The sequence below is a fragment of the Centruroides sculpturatus genome, unplaced genomic scaffold (genome assembly GCF_000671375.1).
Source record: "Centruroides sculpturatus isolate CEXI.00-Female unplaced genomic scaffold, Cexi_2.0 scaffold21, whole genome shotgun sequence".
NCBI lineage: Eukaryota > Metazoa > Arthropoda > Arachnida > Scorpiones > Buthidae > Centruroides > Centruroides sculpturatus.
Window position 1 is genome coordinate 225,395 of NW_019384490.1, and position 26,312 is coordinate 251,706.

Genomic DNA, 26,312 nt, shown 5'->3' on the forward strand with positions numbered 1-26,312 from the left:
TAGCGGCGAAGTTTAACTGTGGGAAAACAAAATTTATTTTACCCTAGACCTACAGTATTTTCCTTGGGGGTGTAAAATATTGTACACGATACAATTAATCGGCTGATCTCATCGTTTGATAAAATCTATTTTTATTTATTTATTTTGAAGCTCATATACAGTACACGTGCGATAAATAGTTTCTGTATCAACCTACCTTATTTCCACGATATTTTTAGAAAAATAATATCCAAGTAATTTTCGCAGGCAAAATATTCAAAAAACAATAAACGCATTAATGCAAAAATCAGTTTTACTTCCTTTTTCGATTCCGCGATTGTAATGAAATCGTATAATGAGAAAAAATAATAAAATCGTTTTATTATTAATTAATAATTTTTCTTATTGTACTTAATTAATTAAGAAAATATTAAATATTAAAAAAAATACAGTATTTTTAAAGTTAAAATAAGATTAAACTAACGAAAACCAAAATCAAAGTGATGGAGAGATAGGACGCGCTTGTATATCGATGACGTAATACACGTAAATGAGGAGCGAACGAAAAGAACTAATTAAGTCAGTAAAAAGAAAGCGTGCATTATAATTGAGAAAATGCGAGTATTGTATTAATCTCTAAAATATTGGTATTAAATCTGTCTTATAATATCATGACGATTCCTGTAAATCGGGTTATCCGATAAGAATAAAATACAATACCAATATAGCCCTATCGTTGAAAAAATTCGCTTATTTTTGCTAGCCTCGAGTTTTGCTTAGTAGAAATGGCTAAAAAGTGTGCAAAATACGTATGGAAATATGGTATTACATCACCATCTGTATTGGACGACCACCTGCCTAAAAGATCACTTTTTGAAGGAACCGTGGGTGGTCGCCATAGACAGGTTTTACTGTATTTAAACAAATTTAGTCATAGGATAATTAATTAAGGATTTTTATGGTTTAATCAAACTCTTTTCTTAAGCAGCTATTTCTGTAATATTGGATCATTGTTAGGAGAGAAACAATTATTGTTTCTCCTAATAATGAGCTTGATTGTGTGAAAATACTTGAGACAGTGATACTTAAGTTAGTAAGTTCCACTAAAGCAGAGTGGTTCTGTATTAACATTACTTTATATACATATTTACTATCACTATTGTAAAAAATAAAGGATATTTAGTATTTATGCCAAAAATTCAAAACTACTTTTACAAATAATTTTATATTTGTTCTTATATACATTAACTAACTAAGCAATCTAGTATTTTACAACAAATAGGAGTAAGGGGGAACATTCATTTTCATTTATACTTCTCTATAAATTGTGATAGATAAGACTATAAAATAAGTAAAAATATCAAACACAATAATTGTGATAAAAATTTTTTATGTAGCTTTTATGTATCAAGTTCATTATGAAAAATACTATAGAAAACTTTTATATTTTTTTTTATAAAAATTTGGAATGAAATTTAAATTCCTACATAAATATATTCAAAAAATTAGTTTTTAATTAAAGGATGCTAAAATTAAATTTTAATATGTTCAAATTAAATTCTAAATTATCATACTTTGGTTTTTATTTGTTTGAAAACATTACTGATATGCCAAATTATTTTTTAAGTACTAAATATGCAATATCACATTAAAAATATTCTAAAAATTCAACATTAATTCTTTTACAGTTTAAATATATTTTTAATAATAGGCAAATATATTTTTTAATATTAAAAAAAACTTCAAATTTTTATTTTAAAAATTCAAATATCTGATTTTATCATCTATATTAGCATCATTGATCATTAACATAAAATAATGTTAATATAATAAATATAAGTATGACTTTTTCACAAAAAAATTTTGTTTCAGTCATTTCTTTCAACATAACAAAATTTTTTTGTGAAAAAGTCGTACTTATATTTATTATATTATTATTAAATAATCTTTTGATTCTGATGAAACCGTGTTGTTGTTATTAAGCTGTTTCTTTGCAGATACACTAAGGTGACATATATCAACACTTGGCAACTTACTGACTATTTATTCAGTTGGGACGCCTTTTACATTACGCGTTTCGGGCATTGGCCCCTCTTCAGCCAACTAGACATAAAAAATAAAACATAAGAAAATTTGTACAAAAATACGCGAGTAGATAAACTGTTTTTTTAAAAAAATTTTTTAAAAACATACCATAAAACACAAACCACTATTGTACAGATGTCGAACAGGATGGACAATTTCATATTTCATATACAACTTGGANGAATTTCGGTGTAATATGCGAATATCAACCACAGGTAAAAACAAATATTGTTAAGATATGTTGTAATTGTCAATCTATTTATTTGAATTTTGTGTAAATTATAAGAAAGCCATATTTAAAAGCCCAGTAGTCAAGCTGCTATCTACGACCCTGTTTGTTCTCCAATGATTATCGTCGACCTTGTTTGTTATCCAAGTTGTATATGAAATATGAAATTGTCCATCCTGTTCGACATCTGTACAATAGTGGTTTGTGTTTTATGGTATGTTTTTAAAAAATTTTTTTAAAAAAACAGTTTATCTACTCGCGTATTTTTGTACAAATTTTCTTATGTTTTATTTTTTATGTCTAGTTGGCTGAAGAGGGGCCAATGCCCGAAACGCGTAATGTAAAAGGCGTCCCAACTGAATAAATAGTCAATAAGTTGCCAAGTGTTGATATATGTCACCTTAGTGTATCTGCAAAGAAACATATTAAATAATCGTTGGCCATGTAAAACTTATTATTTTTACATAAAATAATGTATTAACAGTCATAAAAATATTATTAATATTTTAGCTCTTTTCACACTGTGCACACTAACAACAACTTTTATTACCCATTATGAGTTCAACTAGGTCTTCAATGGGGAAAGTCAGATAAGGAACACAACCTAACATATCTAGGACAAACCAACCATTAAAAACTCATAATGATCCTAACATGGTCCCTAAGATTGGCAAGATGATGCTTTTACTGCCTTGGCCATCCAGCCATCAAAATAATAATAACAAGATTTATTTTAATTTAAAAATATAAATTTTGATTTATTCTAGTCTTAAATTAATTTTACCTGAATTCCAAGGAGGTTTAGCTGGATTAGATAAACATCCTTCCATTGATACTAAAACTGACATGATGTATACAAATCCTCCAACTTTACGAAAAACAGTTCTTGTGCGATGACTTTCTCTTAATACATATAACAATGACTAGAAAAAGTTTTAATTTTTAAACAGTAGTTTTTTAATGAAAATCATTATATACATGAGGGGTGCAAAAGTAGGTATACAGTTGTGATTATGGAAAAAACATACAGGGAGAAAATAGGAAGAAAAAACATTTATGTACAAATTAAATCACAAATAAGGAATACAAACTAATAAAAGATAATAAAAATAATAATAATGAACACCAAACATTTGTATTTCTCAGATTCTAAACTGTATACCTACTTTTGCACCCCCCCTGTATATATAAATTTTTATTTATCATAAGTAATAACTATTTATTTGTAATAAAAAATTCTAATGGTTTGTAATAAAATGTAAATGAACATACTTCCTATGTTTTTATAACATTAATTTAACACAAACATATATACAGTTCTTTTTAAAATGCTTAAACAATCTAGAAAAAATTTCATGAATAACTTAGAAAACATTTATATATTCCTTATTTTTCAACACTTGCTGAGACATTTATCCAATTAAGCAATCAAGTCTTCTATTCCTTTGCAAAAGAAATGTCAGTTTTGAGATTTCAGTCACTGGTAGATCTTGTGTTCAACGTTCCCTTCTATCTGAAACTGTCTCACTGGAATCATCTGGTGACAGCAGATATACTGCTTTGAGTTTGGCAAGAAACTTAATTCAGATGAATGTCTACTATATCATAAATCAACTAAAATGACTGTTTGAGGTAAAACATGTCATATTTTGCTATAAATGCTTAACCAATTCTGTGAGTTCTGATTAAAACTGTATCTGCTTTAAAGTTATAAACTCCTTTTTGAATCATTCTGTGCATATTTAATGTTGAATGATGCATCCCTAAGCTAATATTTCAGTATCTGAATGTTTTCATTTGCAAAAGTATCTCCATTTATATTTGGATAATTTTCAGCAAATTCAATTTCAATTTCCACATCATCTAATATAAAGCATTTTTCTAATAATATTTAATCACCTTCATTAATGATGACTTTTTTCTCTGACTTTTCTCTATAATCTTACTACTGTTCAGAGTTTATGTTGCCTATTCTCAATGATACTATTAATATTTCTCTGCAAGCATTCATTAAAATATTTTCTTTGTATTGCTTTCATCTGTTTATTTAAATAAATTGTTTATTTAGAATTATTTTTACTATATTTGACAAATTCTAATCATTCATCCCTGAAAAAACTTTCTTCACACAATCTTCATTCAAAAACATTTCTGAGTAATTCTCCACTTCATCTTAACTTCTTCTACTTTAGTCATAGCTTCAAAAATTTTTATTCTTCATTTCTTTCAACACCAATTTTCCACTTGTTTACAATCAGCTACTAAATCTCAATACAATATTAATTTTCTACACATATGGAGCCTATATGAAGCCCAAGATTCAAAAAATTCAAAAATATGTATATTTTATTTTTGAAGATAGTCTAATGCTCAGTTTTAAAAGATGTTTAAAATTTGATATTCTCTATATATTCTCCAAAAATTTTTTATAATTTTCATGAAATTTTCTTCTATGTTTACTCTCTGTTTTGTTAAACATTTACTATAATTTAGCAATATGTTTAATGAAACTTTCTATACCATCTTCAAATTAAACCTAACTATTATTTAACTCCAAAAACTAAAAATATACAAATTAAGTATCATGACGCCTACCATTTTCCTTAAATTTTGTTTCTCTTCATTTTGAACTAATAATGTAATCTCTTTATGGAAATTTATCACTTAAAGAAATTATAATGCATTTATAATTTCAAATAAAAATGTATTATATATATATATTTTTTATTATGTTTTTTTGTTTATTGAACAATTGAACAATTGTTAGCTACTGGACAAGATGTTCTTTGCACCCACACAGCTATGACATGTAAATGTGACATCATAGTTGTTTACTAAAGGAATACTGTTGTAATGAAACTTTGCCTATTTTCCTGATTGTAGGGACCCTCCCTTCTAAATTTTTAACAGTACAAATTAAAAATAATCAAGGGAAACAAATTAGAATAAAAAATTATCAGTTTCTCACAACATTTAGAGGAAAAGACAAATGGAATAACCATCATTTCCCCCTTTTCAACTAGTGTCAAGTAACAGTTGTTACCTTATTCACATCATGTAAATACATATAATTCATCCTAAACAAGAGAAAAGGAAACTTAAAATGACAAATCAAGTTTATCTCCAATTACATCATCTTCCTCTGAAATAAAATCATCATTTGTTAGAAAAAGAAATAAAACAAAAAGGTATGACACATATATTGTGAGCCACAAAATGTTATCCTCTTATGTAACTAAATAAGCTAAGTTTCAAGGATAGGTTTTGTTTTATCCAAATATTGGTATAATGTCATGTTTTGTTTTTTTCAATAAATTTTCCTTGTTTATTTCCACATTAATGTAGTTGATTTTACATTCATCCTCCTGAGTGGATCATTCCTGAACATCAAAGTGACTCTTACCCTCATGCCTTATGTATTTCAATTTTATCTATAATCCAAATCAGAGAGCTGTGTCTGATAATATACATCTGTTGGCAGAACTCCTACTCAAAACAGACAGATCTCAATTTTAATAGCATCAACAGTATTGATTATTATTTTACCAATTTAACTAAAATAAAATAACAATTTTATAAAAATGAAAAAAATCTTTCCAGATTAATATAAAATATAGCAAAAATTAGTTATTATAACACCTTTCAAAAATAACACATTATAAAACCTTTTANATGAAATCTTTCATTCTTTAATCAAATGACTAAAAAATTATTTTTGTAATAATAATTCTTAATAATATTAAATAAATTAAATAGTTACATCAAAGTTGTATTCCAAAATCTCAAAATCAAACTTTCAGTTGTCTATTAAAATTTGTAATTATACAGTTTCTTTGAAAATTAGTTATATATTGTATGTATATATGTATAATAGCATATTAAAGTCAAATAGTTGCCAGATCAGGTTATCTAATCTGGCAACTATTTGACTTTAATGTAACTATTAGGCTTATGTATGTTTATATTTGTATATAGTAATATACAAAACCCAAAACATTAGAAGTAAACAATTTAAAAGATTTTTATTGGGCTACATTAAAGTTAATTAATAATTTGAAACAGAGCAATTTCATTATAGGCTGCCATCTCAAGATAAATTTATTAATTAAAAGTAAATTAGTTTCTAGTTTTAATTTATAATACTCTGGAAGAAAAGAGGTGGCGTGGTGTAGGACTCAAAGCAAGAATTCCTGCTTACCATGCAGATGTATTGCCTCTGTCCAATCTTCAGAGAGCTATTAATTAATTACAATTTAGTCTTGGTAATCCGGTCATTTGCTAGTTTGAGATATTCAAGTAATCTGAGTTGTCAGATTACTTGAACTCAGTCAACTCAGTTATTATCAGCACTGTTGTCAAGCTATAGACAAGCTTCCCATTAGTTAAAACTCTACTTTCCACTAAATTGGAACACTTTTCTACTAAATGTAGCAAGATATTTAGCCCAAGTTTGAACACTTGAGATTAGTCAAAATATTGAAGATTGTAGATTCATCATCTTAGACTACTCAAAAAAGTATGGTATCTTATACATAATACTATATAAATATAAAATCAGTCCCCTGAAATTTCCCACCAAAAATATTGTACACTAAATTTCCCACAGTCATTTCAATTTTACATTAAATTTAGTGGCAACATTGATGGCAGCAAACTCATGTTTTAATCAGATTCCAACTTGTGTTTTCAGGCATCATTAATAGTTGACTCCATACCATTAAATTCATTTGTGACATTTACCTTACTTCTAATAATTTGACAATCTTCTTAATCTGACACTATTCTGGTCATATGTATGTCAGAATACTGAGATTGTAATGTAATTAATTTAGATATAATCATACCAGTCACTCATGTACCAAATTGGAACAACCAACCTAGTGTCCATGGCCCTCCAGCATGGCTCTCGGACAACTTATGTATTAATCCTGGCAACGTGTTTGTGTGTGTTAATGTGTGCGTGTGTGTGTGTGTGTATGTGTGTTAACCACCTCTATGAGTTCTATGAGTGACCAGTATGGTTATATTTAAATTAATTAATTAAGAGCTCTGGATGTGAAAATTGGATGGAAATGCATGAAGCATACTGGCAACATATCTGCATGATAAGCAGGAGTTGCATGCTTGAGTCCCACTCCATGCTAATCCTTTTCTTTCAGAGTATTCTAAATTAAAATTAAAACTTTATTTATTTTTAATTATTAAATTTATTATGAGATGGCAGCTTAACCACCTACCTCTAGCCAAAGTGTTTTGTTTCAGATTATTAATTAGCTTTAATATAATCAGATAAAAATTTGGGTGATTGTTTGGTATATGTATATATAATTTAATGCAATTAAAATATGTGTATAAATTGCAAACAGAAATGTCAATACGAAATACCTTGAGTATGTGAGTTTTGAGATCCAAAGCTAAAACAGGAGCTGTATGCATTAAACCTAACAATGTTCCCATATCGTCATCTCCACCATTACTCAATACTAATTGCTGTACAATTCCAAGAGCTGGTTGTCTACAAACATGATAAGGAACAAGATTGTGGGAACAACGTGCACCACCACATTCTCTGAAGACACCTAATAAGAAAATAAATAGATCATAAAATTTTAAAAACTGATAAATCTGAAAATGAAAAATTAAATAATTTTAAAATTTAAATAAATTTGAATTTAATAATAATCATTTAATTTAAAATCAAAATTATAATATGCATTTATATCTTGAGAAAAATTTTTAATTAATAAAAGTGTATCTTCTTTATTAATATAATGCTAAAAGTTAGATTACAAAGTCTAAAATTTGGTTTAATAGTCACAAAATGTTTATATATATTTTAAAATGTGCTTGAGATTTACAGAAATGATACAAATAACAATGAAAAATCTACACACATTATTCAATGATAAATTATTATTATTATTGCAAAACAAGCTACATAAATATGAAAATAAACTTTGAAAAATTCATCAACTTACTAGCATTTTTTGAATTTCCATTTAGAAGAGCAGTTAATGCCTCCATCACAAGAAAACCAAGTGTTTGTTGCTCTTCTGCAATTGCTATATTACCTAAGATTGCATAATAAAAAATCTCATTTTACATTTTTATGATATAATTTTGATTAATCCAGTGAAATACACAAACAATTAATCATGCAAAACTTTGGATAAAGAATTTTTAAGTCATTAGTTTTTAATTATATTATTAGTTCTCTAATTTTATGTACAATGTGCAATTATTAATCACCACAATGCCTGGCTACAATTTTTAATTTGAAATATATGCTCTCCACCTGAAATTTGTAGCATCTTTTCCCCTGTACATCATACTTTACCTGCTAGCAACAAAATCATGCCATGCTAACTCCTTTCAGGGGAAAATTTTTGAACTGAAATAATGTGACTTCTAGTGCAAACTGAAAGTTCATGTACTGGGCCTCCTGCCCCTAAGCTTTCCAAATCTGGTCTCAATTTTCACCTAACTCCATCCTTGAGATTAAAGAAAGACAGACAGACAAATAAAAACAACAGTGGGAATTTATAGGTCTACAGCTTATTCAAATTGCAGCCCAACAAAATGTTTATTCTGTGTTATGTCAAAATATTACATGGCAAGAAACAGAAATAAGAAATTAATATATTAGATATGCTAATGAAATTACCAGCAAGCTGATATATATTTATATTTTTAGATTCAAATTTTGAAGTTTAGAATAATTGAGGAAACATAAGATTGATCAAACAAGTAAATTTAAGAAATGTAATTCTCTTAAGGAAATGAAGAGTGGTTGAGAATGATTGAATGCTGTCAACCACCTCATTTTCAAACATATTATACACATAATTGGTGCAATGCCATAATAAATGCCAAAAAACCCAAACTTTTCAGGAGAAGTGAAAAAAAAAAAAAAAACACTTTTTCTAGTAAATGAATTCATTTCAATTTTACAATAAATTGGTAAAGAACTCACTATGTCACAAATTCTTCAGAATATCAAAATGATGTAAATATAAGCCATAACGTGACTTGCACTTTGGTGCTTTAAATGTTGCAGCTTCACATAAATTTAACTTCAACAAACAGCCATTTACAGTGCCACTATCAAAACAATATTTTTTGCAGCAGAAAACATTGAATTTAGAATTCAATTCTTCAATAAAATATATTTAAAGAATAATGGTATTTATGTTGTGGTTTTGCACACTTCAATTATAGTGAGTTCTTGACCTATACAATTATCTTGTATTTAGTTTTCATCTTTATAATTAAAATGGAGTTCATAATTAATTTTGTATATGTCCTGCATGCAAAAAAGTTTGGTTATATATATATATATAACCAAAATGATTTTAAAACATGAAAAATATATATATATTTCATGTTTTAAAATCATCAATTTGCTCTCTCTTACAAAAGAATGCATGTATGATTATCATTCAGCTATTAAGAATTTGGCAAGTCTACATACAAAGACTGCTGTAATCGTATTTATGGATTCCTTCAACTCTTCAAATATCTATATTTATCTAATGAAAATCCTAACAAAAATTCTGAAGAGAAATAAGTTGATGATTCTGTAATCTTTTAGAGAACACATTTTTCAGAAAATGTAATCAATATAAATTTCTCAATGATTCAGTATAAAAATAATTAAATCATCAATATTCATTTTTATTGTTATTACCTGGTTGTTCTCCTGTTCCTTCAGGATAAGCTTCTTTTAATAAAGCAGCATATCGATGTAAACAAGTTACTAATACTTCTAAAAGACCAACTTCTCTATAAACATCTTTAAAAACTGCATTATAATGCAATATATTTAAAAGAGTACGCAAACATATTATACTGCAAGAGATTGAACTGGAAAAAAAAAGAAAAACATTTTATGTAAAAATATTACAAAGATTTATTTTACGATTATTAGTTTAAAAAATAATAAAGTGAAATATATAAATAAATTAAATATGTTTTCATGTTAGTAGGAAATTATATTAAAATTACTATATTGAATAAATGTAAAATGTTTTAATGCAAAAATAAAATTATTTTTTCAAGTTTCTAATTAAGATATCTTTATTGTAAATAAAAATCATTTGTTGTAATTAATGGAGCTAATTTTGATTAACCAAAGAAATTTTTACTTTTAATTTTTTCTTATATTTATGTAATTATTTAATTTGAATAAATTTATTTAAAAATAATTAAGGAATTTCTTTGGAGGTTTTTATAGATAGATTGATTCATTAATTTAAAATTCACAACAGTGTAAAATACAGTTATTAGATAATATCATATGACAATTATCTAGCATCTATATATTTAAGTATAAAGTTTGATAACTGATAAAATACACTGAACAATCTAGTGTCAAAATTCAAGATCAGATACTATTAATATATTCCAAACCTTACAGGAATCTTTTAAATAAACAATGAGAAAAGTCATTTACTACACAGAAGAAATAAATTAAATCATTAATTTAAGTCCAATTCCTCATAATCTTGATTAATTTTTCTGTTTCTTTTTCTTAGTAAACTTAAAATGTATAATTTTAAATTTATTTTATATCTAAATATTTTAATTAGTTAAAATAATTATTATAAAAACTTACAAAATATAGCACTGTTTAAAATATTGAAAGAAAAGAGTTTAACCCTTCACATTAATGGCCAGTTTGAATTATGTAATAATATTTACTTTCCATTATTAATCTGATTTTTTTCATTTTCAATAAATTGATTTTAGTATTTCTATTTGCTATTTGATCTATAATCATTAAAAACTGTCAGAGTTCCAACAATTTTTACTAAGATGAAAAGGGTTCTGCAATAAAAATAAGTTGGAAACTGATGTTCTAGATTAACTGCTTCCATATTGCAATATTGTGTTTTTAACATTACATGTGGTAAGTTATTAACCATAAAAATTGCTTCATCTATGATCTTTCAGTGGTACCCAACTTTCTAATTAGTGGACCAAATTACTTGGAAGATAAAATATTTTCAGTCTGCATTCACAGATCCATTTATAAAATATAGTTTGCTGATATCTTTAGTAGATATGCAGCTCCAAACCATTTTACTCAACAAAAACCTTACTGTCTTTCTTTAAGTAATCCCTTGCTTTTTCTATGCTTAACATAGTTTGCATTAAAAGTTTGCTGTAATGAATCCAAATTTAATCTGCATTAGATTCATGCAGATTAAATTTGGAATCATCTGATAACATAACATTATTCCACACATTAATGAATGCTTCAGTCCACATGATATTCACCATAATATCTATGGTGAACATCATGTAGACTACACCATTAATGTGTGGAATAATGTTGTTATCAGATAAAACACTGTCTGTGCATTTTACCCATCAGTAACAGCTTCTCATAAAAAGTAGGTTTCTAAACCCATATTGCAAAAGTGACATCACACAATTTATGCATTTGCTTTTATGCCTGTCTGCTCTTTCCACTTTACTTTCAATTTAGAATTAGCATTATCTTTTTTCAGGCTGAGATGCTTTAGCATCCTATCCTAGCATGGTATACTCATATACTTCCTGACCCAGCTTCAATGTTGCTATGTTCAAATTTCTTTTGTAACAAACACAATTGTTGATTGATGACACAGCACTCTCAGTGCTTTTTCATGAAAGGATAAATCTTCAGCATTCAGAGCAACATTACAGACTTCTTATGTAGTGTTAATTGTAGAAAATTTTTCATTTTGCTTATAAAATTGCACTGTCTTGACACGAGTTTTTATACCAATGAATAGTGCAACATTGCTAAAGTAGACTTTGTCAGCAAGTAAAAAGCATTCTCATATTTATGATTTCGTGGTTGATGCAATCTTTGTGAATTCTTAAAAGTCTGCAGCAAAATGATACTTTAATTTAAAAAATAAACATAAAATGATTTTAAAACATGAAAAATATATATATATTTCATGTTTTAAAATCATCAATTTGCTCTCTCTTACAAAAGAATGCATGTATGATTATCATTCAGCTATTAAGAATTTGGCAAGTCTACATACAAAGACTGCTGTAATCGTATTTATGGATTCCTTCAACTCTTCAAATATCTATATTTATCTAATGAAAATCCTAACAAAAATTCTGAAGAGAAATAAGTTGATGATTCTGTAATCTTTTAGAGAACACATTTTTCAGAAAATGTAATCAATATAAATTTCTCAATGATTCAGTATAAAAATAATTAAATCATCAATATTCATTTTTATTGTTATTACCTGGTTGTTCTCCTGTTCCTTCAGGATAAGCTTCTTTTAATAAAGCAGCATATCGATGTAAACAAGTTACTAATACTTCTAAAAGACCAACTTCTCTATAAACATCTTTAAAAACTGCATTATAATGCAATATATTTAAAAGAGTANCTCCAATCGGCAAGACTGTTAGTGAATTTTTTCTCCACCTTATCAAAGTTATTTTTCAATAATTTATCTTAAGAATATATTTATTTCTGTGAGTCGTAATGATTAGTTATAAACTAATCCTTATGTTACTATTAATATCTAGCATTGAATCTAACCCAGGACCTCTACAGAAAACACCTACAAAAAAAGGCAGACCACCTATCAACCATTCAAATCAATTGTCTAGCGGTATAAAACCATCTGGATTGGAAACAAATCTTATAATCAATTATACAAAAACAAGAAAAACGGTTTCTTCAACTGCTTCAGGTGAGAACTCTAATATTAGTAATTTAACAGAATCTATTAATCCTGAAACATCCGACATCTGAACTGCAGAGTTAATAATAATAAATTAATTATATATGATTTTACAAATACTATGATAGACAAGAATCATAAAGAACTTCTGGATTTCCCTGCATTTGTTTAAAAATGCCATGTATTAATAAAGAAGATATAAAATATCAATATCAAATGTGTAACTTTAAAATCAGAACAAATCTATATATATATAAAAATGAATGTATGTCTGTGTGTCTGTCTGTCCTTCATGCATTACCACACCGTTTATCTGATTGCCGTGAAACTTTTGGAAGTTGTTTAATATACTCTGGCGAAGGTTTGTGGCATAGTACAATTGCCATGAAACTTTGGAAAGTTTTTTTAATTTTTTAATACACTCCCGCAAAGTACATTTATCCTACAATAGATGGCGCGCATTTACACGAGCATTCGCGCACAGTGTGTTCGATCAATTTCAAATTGTGAAGACCATTTCCCCCCTTCAAAAAATATCTCTATATATGCATTTGTGAACTGTTATTTACGATATTTATAATAATTTTTGTTTAATCACTTTATTTCAACTTTTTTTTGCTAATTATGTATTTGCTCAAGCTTCGTTAAAACCTTAACTGTACCCCAAACAACAACCGAAGTTGTAGGAAGAAATTCGTGTATTTTACCGATCTAGGTATCCCCCTTTTCCAAAGTTTAATATCGACTCAAAATAATTTAAAAAGACAAATTACAATAAAACGGTTTATTATCCAACTATCGGAAATTTCACAACACGCCAAAGAAGAGAGGAAGGAGCAATTAAATAAAGAAAATTATAAAGGATTTTAAAAAATATATAAAAATGAGGAATATCGCACTTCTGACAATCACTGCGAGTGTGTGGGTTAAATTTGGAGAATCCGTGCTTCTCGCATGGACAACTGTATGTGGCCAGCTCACGCGTCGGAAAACCTTCTGATTTATTCGTGTACACACCAGACGGAAAAAAAAATATCGTGTATCCACAAGCACTCCAATAAATAAATAGAATTGAAACGACTTGTTTTCCCGATGAAAATGAATAATATAATAAGTTTCAATAAAAATGATAAAATGAAAATTTAATTTTATCATAACGAGTTTGCTTGAATTTCCTTTCTTCTGAGATTGCAGCAATGCGCGACGGGTAAGCTAGTATGTAATAATATACTGATGAACTATAATAGGTTAAAATAAAATAAATTACTAGGAGAATGGCAGAACATTAATCTGGCTACAGATTTGGTTAAGGATTCATGCTTAAGAAGGAAAATGCTTCTACCACATTATATTGATCTAAGAAAACATGGATTTCAAATTAAATTAAAAGATGATTTTTTTTATCTTAAATTACTTATAGTTTAATACATCATTTGGTTTTTGCCAAAGATTTTTTAGAATATATTCCTTCAGAAAACTTAATAAATCAAACATCCCAACTAATATAAACGAAGAGAATGATAAGAGAAAAAGGCAACAAAATAACTTATTACAAATAATTAATTGAAACTGCCAAGGGCTAATCAGAAAAATCAATAGTAACAATTTTACTTATTTATTAAATAATAATCATGTTATAGGTCTTACGGAAACATAGATTACTTCTCCAATTACTAATTTATTTAAAAACAATGATCGATTTAATATTATTTCGACATTAGCTAAAAAACCTGATGGACCAGGTTGTCCACATGGAGGTTTATGTTTGATTTAAAAAAATATTGGTGACATTAAATTTCATCAAAAAACTGATAATTACATAATGATTATGCTGCAAGTTACCAACTCAACTATAACATTGTTATTCAAAAAGTTATAACAATTTTATTGATTTACATACCTCTGGAACAAATAGAAACTATGAATAAAATATTTGATCAATATAAAAAATTGAAATATATATCTGCATATGTTATAATTATAGGCAATATGAATGCCAGAATTGCTCAACAAATGGATACGTTATACAATGGTCCCAATACATTAATCCACAATATTCGAGAATTCAAAGATAAAAAATATAATAAACTAGGAATGCAACTGCTAAACTATACTAACCAATTACAACTATATACAATGAATGGAAGATTAAGATTCAACTGCCCTTCAGAATTTACATGCACAAACTACAATGGATGCTTGGTAATAGATTTGACTATTTGTTCAGCTTTAATGTCAGACTTGTGTATGGCTGTAAAAATTTTGAATTGTGATATATCTATATAACTGACCATTTTCCAATATGTACCTCTTTTGAAGTGTCAACTATATCTACTTTTGAAAAAGAATTTATATCTCACCAAACAATTTATTATAATTATCAAGCATATCTTTCACAAATTAGTGAACTTATCAAAATTACATCAAATAACAGACTAATCAATGATAATGGAAAATACCTACAATTAATAAATATAATTAAACAATTTATAAAAATTTAAAATACTAAAGGACTGCAAATTTCTACATTTAAAAAACCCTGGTACGACTTGCAATGCTATACTGTGAAAAGAAAGAAAAATAAAACTTTACATCAATTTAGGCAAAATTATTCAAATGAATTATTTATGAACTATAAAAAAATTAAAAACAATATATTTTAATTTATTAAAATCAAAAAAATTTAATTACTTTAAAAATTTGCAACACCAACTGATTACTACAAAAAATACAGACTTCTTCTGGACAACAATACAGAAACTAAGTAAGAAAAAATTAGACCATCAAATCAACATAGAAACATCAGCCTGAAAACAATATTTTAATAGATTTTCAAATATTGACAATCCACCAAACCTAAAAACTCCTACTTTGAATAATAGTCTGCTCGATTTACCGTTTACCTATGACAAACTTGAGGATTCAATTCAAAAAATGAAATTAAAATCAGCTCCTGGTGTTGACTTGATAACTTCCAAATTTGTCAAATTTTTATCTCCTTCAGGCAAACAACTATTACTCAACTCATTCAATTACTTTTATGAAACATTAAAATATCCAGAAATTTGGAATACTGTTAAATTAGTCATGATCTATAAAAAAGGACTTCATACAGAACCTGGCAACTATCATCCGATTGCTTTACTACTGGTATTAAGGAAATGCTTTACATCTATTTTAGCTAACCATTTTTAAGATGGACTCATGAAATTAATCTTAACTCTGAATTTCAATATACCTTTATTAAATCCAGGGATACAGAATTTGCTATCTTCTTATTATCTTCAATTATTCAAATATATTTACAGAAAAAAGTAGGAAAATATGTGCTGCCTTCATCAATATCACCAAAGCCTTTGATTCTGTTCATGTTCCGACATTGGTAAATAAATTAAAACAAAATGGTGCAGGTAATAGATTTTCAGATTCAATATAAACCTTTTTTCTTCTTATAAACTTCATATTGTTAATGGCAACTTAATTAATCCCGAAATTATTACAAATCGAGGAATACTTCATGATGAACCTCTTTCTCTGAATCTTTTTAATTTCTACATAAATGGCATAAATAATTTATTTGATAAGGATAATGAAGGAATATACATTAATGGGCCTTGTTTCAACTATATTTTATATGCAGATGATTTAGTATTATTAGCACCAACTCATATAACTTTACAGCATAAAATTGATACAATAAATAAATACTTATCACCATTATATTTATCAATCAACGCTTCAAAAACAAAAATAATTATTTTTAGAAAAAATATTAAACTATCTGATCAAGAAAAAGACCTATATTTAGATGGCAGACTTCTTGAAACTGTTAACAATATAAAATACCTGGGTATTACTTTTAGCTGGAATGGTTTATTTCAACAGCATTTAAACATCCTTACTATAAAAATCAATTCACTTATCGATAATACTATATATTTATGTTCAGTATTAAAGATTTCTGATTTAAAACTCCAAATTAAATTTTTTAATGCTATAATTCTTCCTTCAATATTTTATGCCAGCCTGATCTGGGCTCTTGATCATTTTTATAAACTTGAAAAATTTCATATTACCTACTTACGTAAATTATTCAGGTTTTGAGAGGACAGTACCAGGTTATTCTATTAGAGCAGAAACAAACAGAATTCAACTATTTCCTTGGTTTTTAAAGAGACTAATAAGAATTTACTACCGACTTATAAATACAGACGATAAGAATATAAAATTTTTACACCAAAATATGTATCAAACTAGTATCTTAAATTCTACTAATCATACTTGGCAATATAAATTTAATAATATACTTCAAACATATCAAATTTCAAGTGCGTTATTCGATAGATCTGATACAGATTGGAAAAATGGTTATACACTAATGATGGAATCGGCTATATCACAATCTATAATTCAAGATCAAAATTCAATATTGAAATCAACTTATCATCCCTGGTACCTCGAGATTTTAAAAATACCTTCCAATTCCTGTTTTATTATAGCCAATATGAACATTAAACGACTATTCTTACAACTCCGTCTTAATAAATATTCTTTATTAGTTAATAATACTTACATAGATTTTACCAATCAAATTTAATATTGGTGTAAGTCAAATAACTTTTCTGTGTCTTATCTACTGAAACTGTACAGCTATAAAAAATTTCATCAAAAATATCAAATAATAGAAATTCTTGGTATGAACTATGATTCAAAATATACCTCAAGAATAACAAATCTATCAAAAACTAATATGTACAAACTAAACAACTTCTTTACTCAAATTACCAATATGTTTAATAATGATGACATTAATTAATATCCAGTTAACAACATTCGACAATAATTTCATTTGTATACTTATTGTAGAGTTGTTTTATTGTTTTTTTTTTCTTAAGATTTAATTGTTATAATTGGTAATAACATATGTTGTAATTCAATTTATAAATTCATTATGTTTGTTATAAAAATAATCCCCCCTGTAACAAGGTTTTTTCCTTAGTACAATAAAATATTTATTTGAAAAAAAAACTATATTTTTAAACATTGAAAAATATTTTTATTTCTTTCAATCATTATTAATTTTGGATTTATGTTTAACATTCTTTATAATTATAGCTGATTAAAAAGATCAGTTATAAATTCTAATAAATAAAAGCAAATTTCCAATAATTATCATAATTTCATATTTCATAATAAAAAAGATATTAAAAATTTTTTACCTTTGCGTCTTTAATAAAATACTTAAAGTTATTAGTTCTTTGCACGGTACAAATTTTAAATCAAATACAATAAATTCAAGTAATTTGAAAAATTTTTCCTGTAAATAAAAACTATAATTAGTCAAATGTAAACTATTTAAGACTTTAAGTTATATTATAGTCATAAATAAATTTAAAATATGACACACCGTTATTTAATTGCTTGTTATGACTTTATATCTTACAACTATATTTTTCATTTTTTTCTAATTTTTATTATAAATTGTTTATTTTAATCTANAATTTTTGAAATTATTTGAATATTTCCATTATCAAAAAATTTGTGTATATTTTTCACAAAATTTATTTAGAATTTTTAGCCACAGATATAATTTTTCAGATAAAATTTGTGTTCAAAAGCACTATGAAAACATGCCATGATGAATTGTATTTTTCATTAAAAATCATCATTGAACTAAATTATTTTTCAGGATGGCTTTTGTGAGGATCTAGATTTAGAAGGAAAGTCATTTTGGGAGAAATAAACAAGGAGAGAAAAAGATTTATAAATTAATAGAAAATAATATTTTAAACTTCAACGAATTTTACAAAAACGGATGTCAAAAAGAACTTTCGATTTTAGAAAGGAAGTTGATTTCCTTTCCACAGCCGACTCATGAGATGAGTCGAGCTTTTGCACATGCTACTTGGCTGTCAGAGAGGGCCGATATAAAAGGGACATTTTCCCGCCATTTAGGGCAGTCCGTCGAAGGAGGTATTGCCACACGAATTCTGTAAAGTCATTGAAAGAACTACCATACGATATAGGGCAGTCCATAGAAAGAGATATTGCCACACTAAGAAAGTCCATCATACAAGTCTGTCATATGAATTCGTTAATTGAAAGTCCTCTTCCTTGTCGTATACTTCATATAGAGCCCTCCATATGAAGTATACAACAAGATTGTCATAAGAGAAGTTATCCTTAAAGGAAAGTGCCATAGAAGATATAAGAAGAAGAATAGTATTGATGATAGAAGATTATCATAAAATGAAAGATTGAAAGAACTGAGAAGGTAATATGATAATTGTTAGATCTATGTAAACTCTCTCTCTCGACAGGTTTAAAATAAGATTAGGTTAAGTTAGTTATTTAGATTTAAGTTTAAGGACAATTTGTTATTCAGTCGTTTGTGTATTTTATATTTTTTGATTTATTAAATGTTTTGGTTTACTTTATAAATTTGGTTTGGTTAATGTTAGCTATTCATACTCACTCCTATTCAAGTTACCTACATTCCTCATACTCACAAATTAGAGATAACGCATGTTAATCCACGTGTAAAATAACAGATTAACTGGTGTCAAGGTCCTGACGTGATCTAGATCTTACCATCTAGATCTTTTTAACATATTAGTTAAAGCCCTCCTAAAAGAATAAGTGAGCCAATCTAACAATTGTGTGTCAGTAAGTGACATAAGAAAATCTTATGCCCCTGACTTCTCACACTTTCTTATTACATATTTTTGAAAATTTTTGGAGATTATAGGATAATTGTCTTTGATCTCTATAACCAATGCCACTAATACTATAATCCAGGAACACTTGATATGCATAAGGTTAAAAAATAACATAAACAAATTAAAATTCTTTTTTTAATATATAAATTGCTTTATAACAAACATTATAAAAAAAGGTATATAATGAAATAAACCAGATATAAACCTTTTTTTTAAACAGAATTAACATGAATCCATATGATCTTACCCTAAGGTTGAACAGCATAGCAACACAATAGTTCATTTTTTAGATATTAAAATTGAATTTAAAGAAGCCATACATACCAATGCATGTTACAAACTGGAATACATTCCTTTATTCATTCTGGCTGACTAAATGATCTATTTAAGTATAAATTAGCCGCTTTTAGATCATTAGTTAGGAGGGCATTTATCCATTGAATCAATATTGAGGATATGATCATAGAGCTTAAGCACATAAAGAGAATAGCAACAACACATGGGTACTAAATAAAACTTGTAGAATATTTAGCAAAAAAAAAAATGTATGTATGACACAATACCACCACAGGGCTAAAACGATAATCCAGCTAAGTCTAGAAAAATACAGGGTGATTTTTATTCATGCAAAACTTTTAATAACTTTTACACTACATGAGATAAAATGAAAACTCAAAAAGCATATTATACAGAATTTGTTGCCATTTAATGAATCAGGTTTTCAAAAAGACTACCTTCACTCACAATAATTGTTTTTAATCGATTTTTGAAACATTCAATAACAGTAATAAAGGTCTTTCTTGGAATAACCATTATTTTTTTTAATGTGTCTATCAACTCCTCAATAATACTAGATATAAGAGCATTGTGATATACTCTATCTTTAAAAGAGCACCATAAAAAGAAATTACATGGATTTAAATAAGGGCTATAAGGCAGCCACTCCATGCCAACACCACATTTTTCATTATCCAATCAGATTACACACTTCTTAAACATGCAGTAAAGGCTTTTGAATGCTTGATTTGTGCAATGAGGCCTTGCATCATGTTGCATAAACCAAACACAACAATGTTTATGCCCAACAAGCACTTTGGGATAAAACTCCTTTTCCAATAATTCAACATATGCAGCAGAAGTAACGTTCTTTTCGAAGAAGAATGGTCCAATAAGGCTAACATTAGATTTCTTTTAAGAAAGCTAAAGAGTTCGATCAATTTCTTTTCTGAAATGCCAGAACTTCTTAGCCCACTTCAAATATAATTTGAATTTGATATTCAAACATGGTCTAATACACAAATTTTCTATTAATAAGCTTCTTTTCAGTAAAATCATCATGGATTCTATTGTTTTTTATATTACAGTAGAGCATTGATTATCTGACTCAATTGGGGACTGGGGTTGGTCGGATAACTGAAAAAACGGATAACCGAAAAATATGAAAAAATACATTATTAGTATAGTATATTAGTATATCTCATGTAATTAGTATATTAGTATATCGCTATTAACCTACTTCACATTGAATTTTCATCGATGTTAAGCCTAACAAAAATTTTTTTTTACATAATAATCGTTGCTATTGTATCGTTAAAAATTAGAAAATTAAACCTCGTCTAAATACTGGCTCCCTTTCATGGTCGAGCCATGTTGCTAGCTAAAACACGTAAAAATACTATTAAAGTAGCCAAAACATAGCCAAATATTGTAGCGCCACATCACTAGCAGACATTTGAATTTGCCGACTAGAACGGTTGGTTAACCAATGTGACGGTTAATCAGGGGTCGGATAATCGATGCTCTACTGTATTTCAATATAAAAGTCTCTAATAGCTGAAATGTATAAAATTTAAAAACAACATACCATGCATACAAAATTTCCAGCAAATATGTATTTAAATTAAATACAAAAAAGTGGAATGTTTTCAACTCTTTTAGGAGCCTTCATCAAGCATTGAACTTTACCAAACTTTAGAGATTCTATTTTTAGAACATATTTTAAAATTGTTTTCCTTTTGATATCAACCGATTTTTGAATGTTTAACACATATGTGTTATATTTTTCATCTACTCTACAAATTATTATTATAAAATAAAAATTTATACAAATAAAATTATTATGACATGAAAATATATGCTTGTAGTACTTATACTAATTTATCCATAGTATCAACATGTTCATATTTCGTTTATCTGCTTCCCTTTATAGGATTATAAACTAATGACTGCCATGCAACAGATATTGAGCCATTTGAATAAAAAGTAGTAAATGTTTAAAAGTAATTAGTAAAAGAAAAAATACTTACTGTAAGTAAAAGCTTTGAAGTAAAAGTACTTACTTTTTTATGTGTGAATAAAAGTTTACTTTTACTTATTAGTAAATGATTACACTTTTAAGTAAATACTGGCAACACTATCGAAATGGAGTCGCCATGTGAAGAAGGAAGCCACCTGATCTTTGCTAATGTTTTAAAAAAAATATAGATAATAATTAGACAAGTCACAGGTTCCTGCTATTAAAAGAAAAAAAGAAATTGCCCTTCAACAAATGATTGAAGAACTGAAGATAAATCATGCAATTGAGATGAACAACTCATGACGAAGCTGAACAACATTAAAATCAACTTAAAAAAGAAGACAAATCTAAAACAGACTGGAAATAACTCGGTTGTGCTAAAAGAATGGGAAAAGGTGATTTTTGATTTGCTGGATGGAGAGACGAACCCAACTGTAAATTGTATTGCAAGTAAGTAAACAATAAAGTTACGAATTTGTCCTGATTTGGCAGAACAAATCATCGATCAATGAAGGCAATTTTTGATCTGTTACTTTCAACTAGCAAATAATTAATTTTTGTTAATTATAGGTGCACAGTCTGTAGGCATATTGCCAGGCCCCAGCAGTCAAAAACCGAAGTGAGTTTGACAATGAGAAGGATGAAAGGGCTGAAGAGCAGTCTTTTATATCTTCCATGCCTCTTCCACACACTGGAAATGAAAAGAAAAGAGAATGTATTCTTCCGGAAACAGAGAAATTTGAATTCTTATCAAACAGCAAGTTACAATAATTGTTGCTTCTTGAACAACTGGAATACATAAGGATGCAGAAGGGACAACTCAATGAATTGCCCTCACTGATCGTATTTTTATTGCCATCAAGTTCCGAATCAGAATATTCAGAAACTTTGCAAATTGGTTAAAAACGTTTGTATGACAAATAAATAAAGTGATTCTGCCTGACAAAATAATAAAGTTTGAGTTTTTAATCACATTTTTTTGAGTTTATAGTTTGGTTTGGTTGTATTCATTTACGGCAATGTGACATATGAACACTCTTTTGAGGGGGAATATCTCACGGAAGGTTTTTTATGGGAAAGTGGCCCTTATTCAGATATTACTAACTTGAAGAAAACCCAGAAAACTCCATGTGGTTGGCTTGTTGGTCAGGCAAGAACGTACAACCAACTACCAATATTCAGTGGTTCTATAAATTTGTCCCCGGTGGACCTTTTAAGATTATATATAATTCTTTTATTTTCAAAATGATTATCTTACAAATTTATTTAGTTTGATCCATTTATGTTTTTGGTCTTTTTATTTTGCTACAAAAGCCAAAAAAGAAAGTCACAGAGTTTATTGATTAGAGTACAAAATTCAGTGATGGTTTTCCCAATGTCTTTTCCTTGTTTTTGAATTTGAGCCTCGCTTTCCTCACATGGATCATTGTCTGAATCATTGCAATCCAGCAATATTTCAGAGAAATCCAAGCAGTCATCATTTAGGTATTTTGATGTGTTGTGGAGAAAGCAACAAATGATTAATTAAAGAAGGTACTCGATTGAGCACAACTCTCATTATATAGGCCAAAATAGGAAACCTGTTTCATCTGCCCTAAACAGCATTCAATAATAACACACTCCTTCATAAACACTTTGTTAAAGTGTTCTTCTTCAAGAGTCTTAGAGTTGTTGTAGGGAGTCAACAGCCATGATGCAATACCACAGCCAGCATCTGTGAGTAGAAGTACATCTTTGGACTTCATCATAACTTACATTCTGCACAGCATTTCTAAATTCAACTGTCACAAACACATCCAGGCCAATGCACATTGACACTAGTAAACCAGTCGTTGGCATTGCATGTGACCTGAATGTTTATTGTCAAAACTCTTTTCCTGTTGACAAATTCGTCCCCCATGAAAGCCAGGTTTCAAGATTCGCATGTATGTGCAGTCAAGTGTTCCAATACAATTTGGAACCGAGAATCATTTTCACCAATTCTGTTTCGCAGTTTCATTTTTGCTAAATGTTTTCGGAAACCTTATCCAGTCCCCTGCATTTGCAATAATGCAGTCAGTTATCTAAATAGCAATAAACGTATTGTAACTCAGTTTTCTGTAAATAATAGTGCATAACTTTCAAATTTACCTGTTTAATAGTCTTGCTGACAGTGCTTGGGTGAATGCCAATGTTGTTTGCAACTCCTGTCTGAAATCCCGGATTAGAAATGTATCTTAGAAATATCATCATTTTAGTTTTGGAGGAAAGAGCACCTCTCCTTGTCTCATTTTTACAACCAAGAAAGTGGTTGGCAATCCACTCCACATTCTCTTCATCAAATCGATATAATTTCCTGAAATCAGCAGTTATCATATTGTTTCTGGGTCTATACTGCTTAGTTTTCTTGACAACATTGTTGGATAGAACAAAGCCATTTTCTCTATGTTGAAAATCAAAAATATATGAATATGAAACTTTTCACTTGTGTTTATAGGTACCTGTACAGCTACCTTCAATGTTTTGAAGTATTTACTTAAAAAAGGAAATACTTTTAAGATTATATATAATTCTTTTATTTTCAAAATGATTTTCACTTGTTTTTATTCACAGATTTATAAGCATTTACTAGTCTTTATAATCAATGTGAATAAAACCAAGGTTTTACTTTTTGCTTTTACTACCTTTTACTGTTAGTAAAAGCATTTATTTTAACTTTTATTCATCGAACTTCTAGTAAATGCTAGAAAAATTGTAATAAAAGTATTTACTACTTATAGACTCTCACCTAAACGTGAAATTTTCAGGAAAACACCTAAATTCAACAGATATTCGACACAAAAACACAAGATATTCGACAGACAAAATTTAAGAACATTAGAGGCCGCAGAAATCTACAGGGCTGACATAAGAGGAACATGCATCAACACGAATTACATTCCCATACCAAATGCATGGAAATATTATTTACACTCTTAAAGGAAATGATATGTTGCTTAATATATGTCACAGCCAATGTTTGAACCAATTTTAAAAAAAATTTAAAAATTACGTGTACAATGCAGCAACATTCTATAAATAGAACAGTTATTTTTATTTGACTTTTCCTGATGAAGGCTAATTAATGAGTGGCTGAAATTTGATGTTTAGGTGAGAGTCTATATATTGTTCCAGTTTTTTTTGTGGTTTTTATATTTACTACTTTTCATTCAACTGGCCCAATGTCTCACAGTCTTTACTATTAATGTACATTCCATCGATTGATGCATTAAAAATTTCCCAGATCTCCAAGGTTCCATTTTTTGAATTTAGTTCAAATACACATTATTTGTTGAAAATTTTGTATGCATGGTATGTTGTTTTTAATTTATTATTTCAATAATTCATATAAAAATTAATTTAAAAAAAAAAACAATTTTAAAAAATTACCTGAATTTCTGTAGGTTTATGATGAATCTTTTCTGCAAACTGAGAAAGTGTATGTTGAGGTTCTAAAATAAAATAATTTGCTTTATCTGAATGATAAACAGTACTGATAGCATCCAAGAGTAAACCAGATAAATATGTTGTTTGAGTCTAATTGGAAACAATTTTTTAATATGAGAATTTACTGCAAAATTTTCAAAATTACAATAGGTTGATTTAACTTACTTTTAAAAAAACTGACTGTAATACTTGAAATGCTTGAATATTTCTTACACTTGCTCCTTTAATATCAAATAAAGAAAGATAAAACAATAAAAATATTCATTTTAGTAGTTTGAGTAAAAAATATAATCCATCAAAAATTAAAAATACTATATATGCATAGTAGAATCCAAAAGTTCAGGGACTTGATGTGTAGTAGTAGGGAAATATAATTATTCTAAACTAAAGCATGTGTTGATATAGCAAACTGTCTATGAACTGGAAACACCGTGCAAGACTGCTTGAAACAAGAAGAAACCTGTTTCTCAGTTGCCCACCAAGTTATGGATGTGTGAACAAGTGCCTGTATACAAGTGTCTTAGATTAGAATAAAGTTTAATTCTAAATTAAAGGACTGCCTCATCATTTTTGTAACATGTAGTTCCTTGTCTTAATAGTTTAAAATACTGATGATGCACAACCACTTTCAAACTAATCCCCTTGGATGATGATACATTTTTTCCAGCACTCATACAGCTTCTGGAAACATTGCTGTCAGCCATCTTTTGCAACTATCCATAATGCCTCCTTTGATGCTGCTTGTATCTATTTTATGATGACTGAAAATGATGTCAAAACTAGGCAGTTTATGATGGATGGACTAATGTAAACATCACATATCTGTACATAAAATG

General features: G+C 27.9%; 1 protein-coding gene across 3 annotated transcripts in view; it reads right to left on the reverse strand.

Moving 5' to 3' along the window:
* The window catches only part of LOC111621744 (WD repeat and FYVE domain-containing protein 3-like), a 169,344-nt gene that overhangs the window by 86,483 nt on the left and 56,549 nt on the right, over positions 1-26,312 (reverse strand). For all 3 annotated transcript variants that reach the window (XM_023363972.1, XM_023363971.1, XM_023363973.1), the window contains 7 exons: positions 25,642-25,697; positions 25,420-25,566; positions 18,216-18,313; positions 9,981-10,156; positions 8,272-8,364; positions 7,679-7,872; positions 3,078-3,216 (listed from right to left, as the gene is read on the reverse strand). In XM_023363972.1, the coding sequence (XP_023219740.1) occupies positions 3,078-3,216; positions 7,679-7,872; positions 8,272-8,364; positions 9,981-10,156; positions 18,216-18,313; positions 25,420-25,566; positions 25,642-25,697 (903 nt within the window). The remainder of the gene's footprint in view (positions 1-3,077; positions 3,217-7,678; positions 7,873-8,271; positions 8,365-9,980; positions 10,157-18,215; positions 18,314-25,419; positions 25,567-25,641; positions 25,698-26,312) is intronic.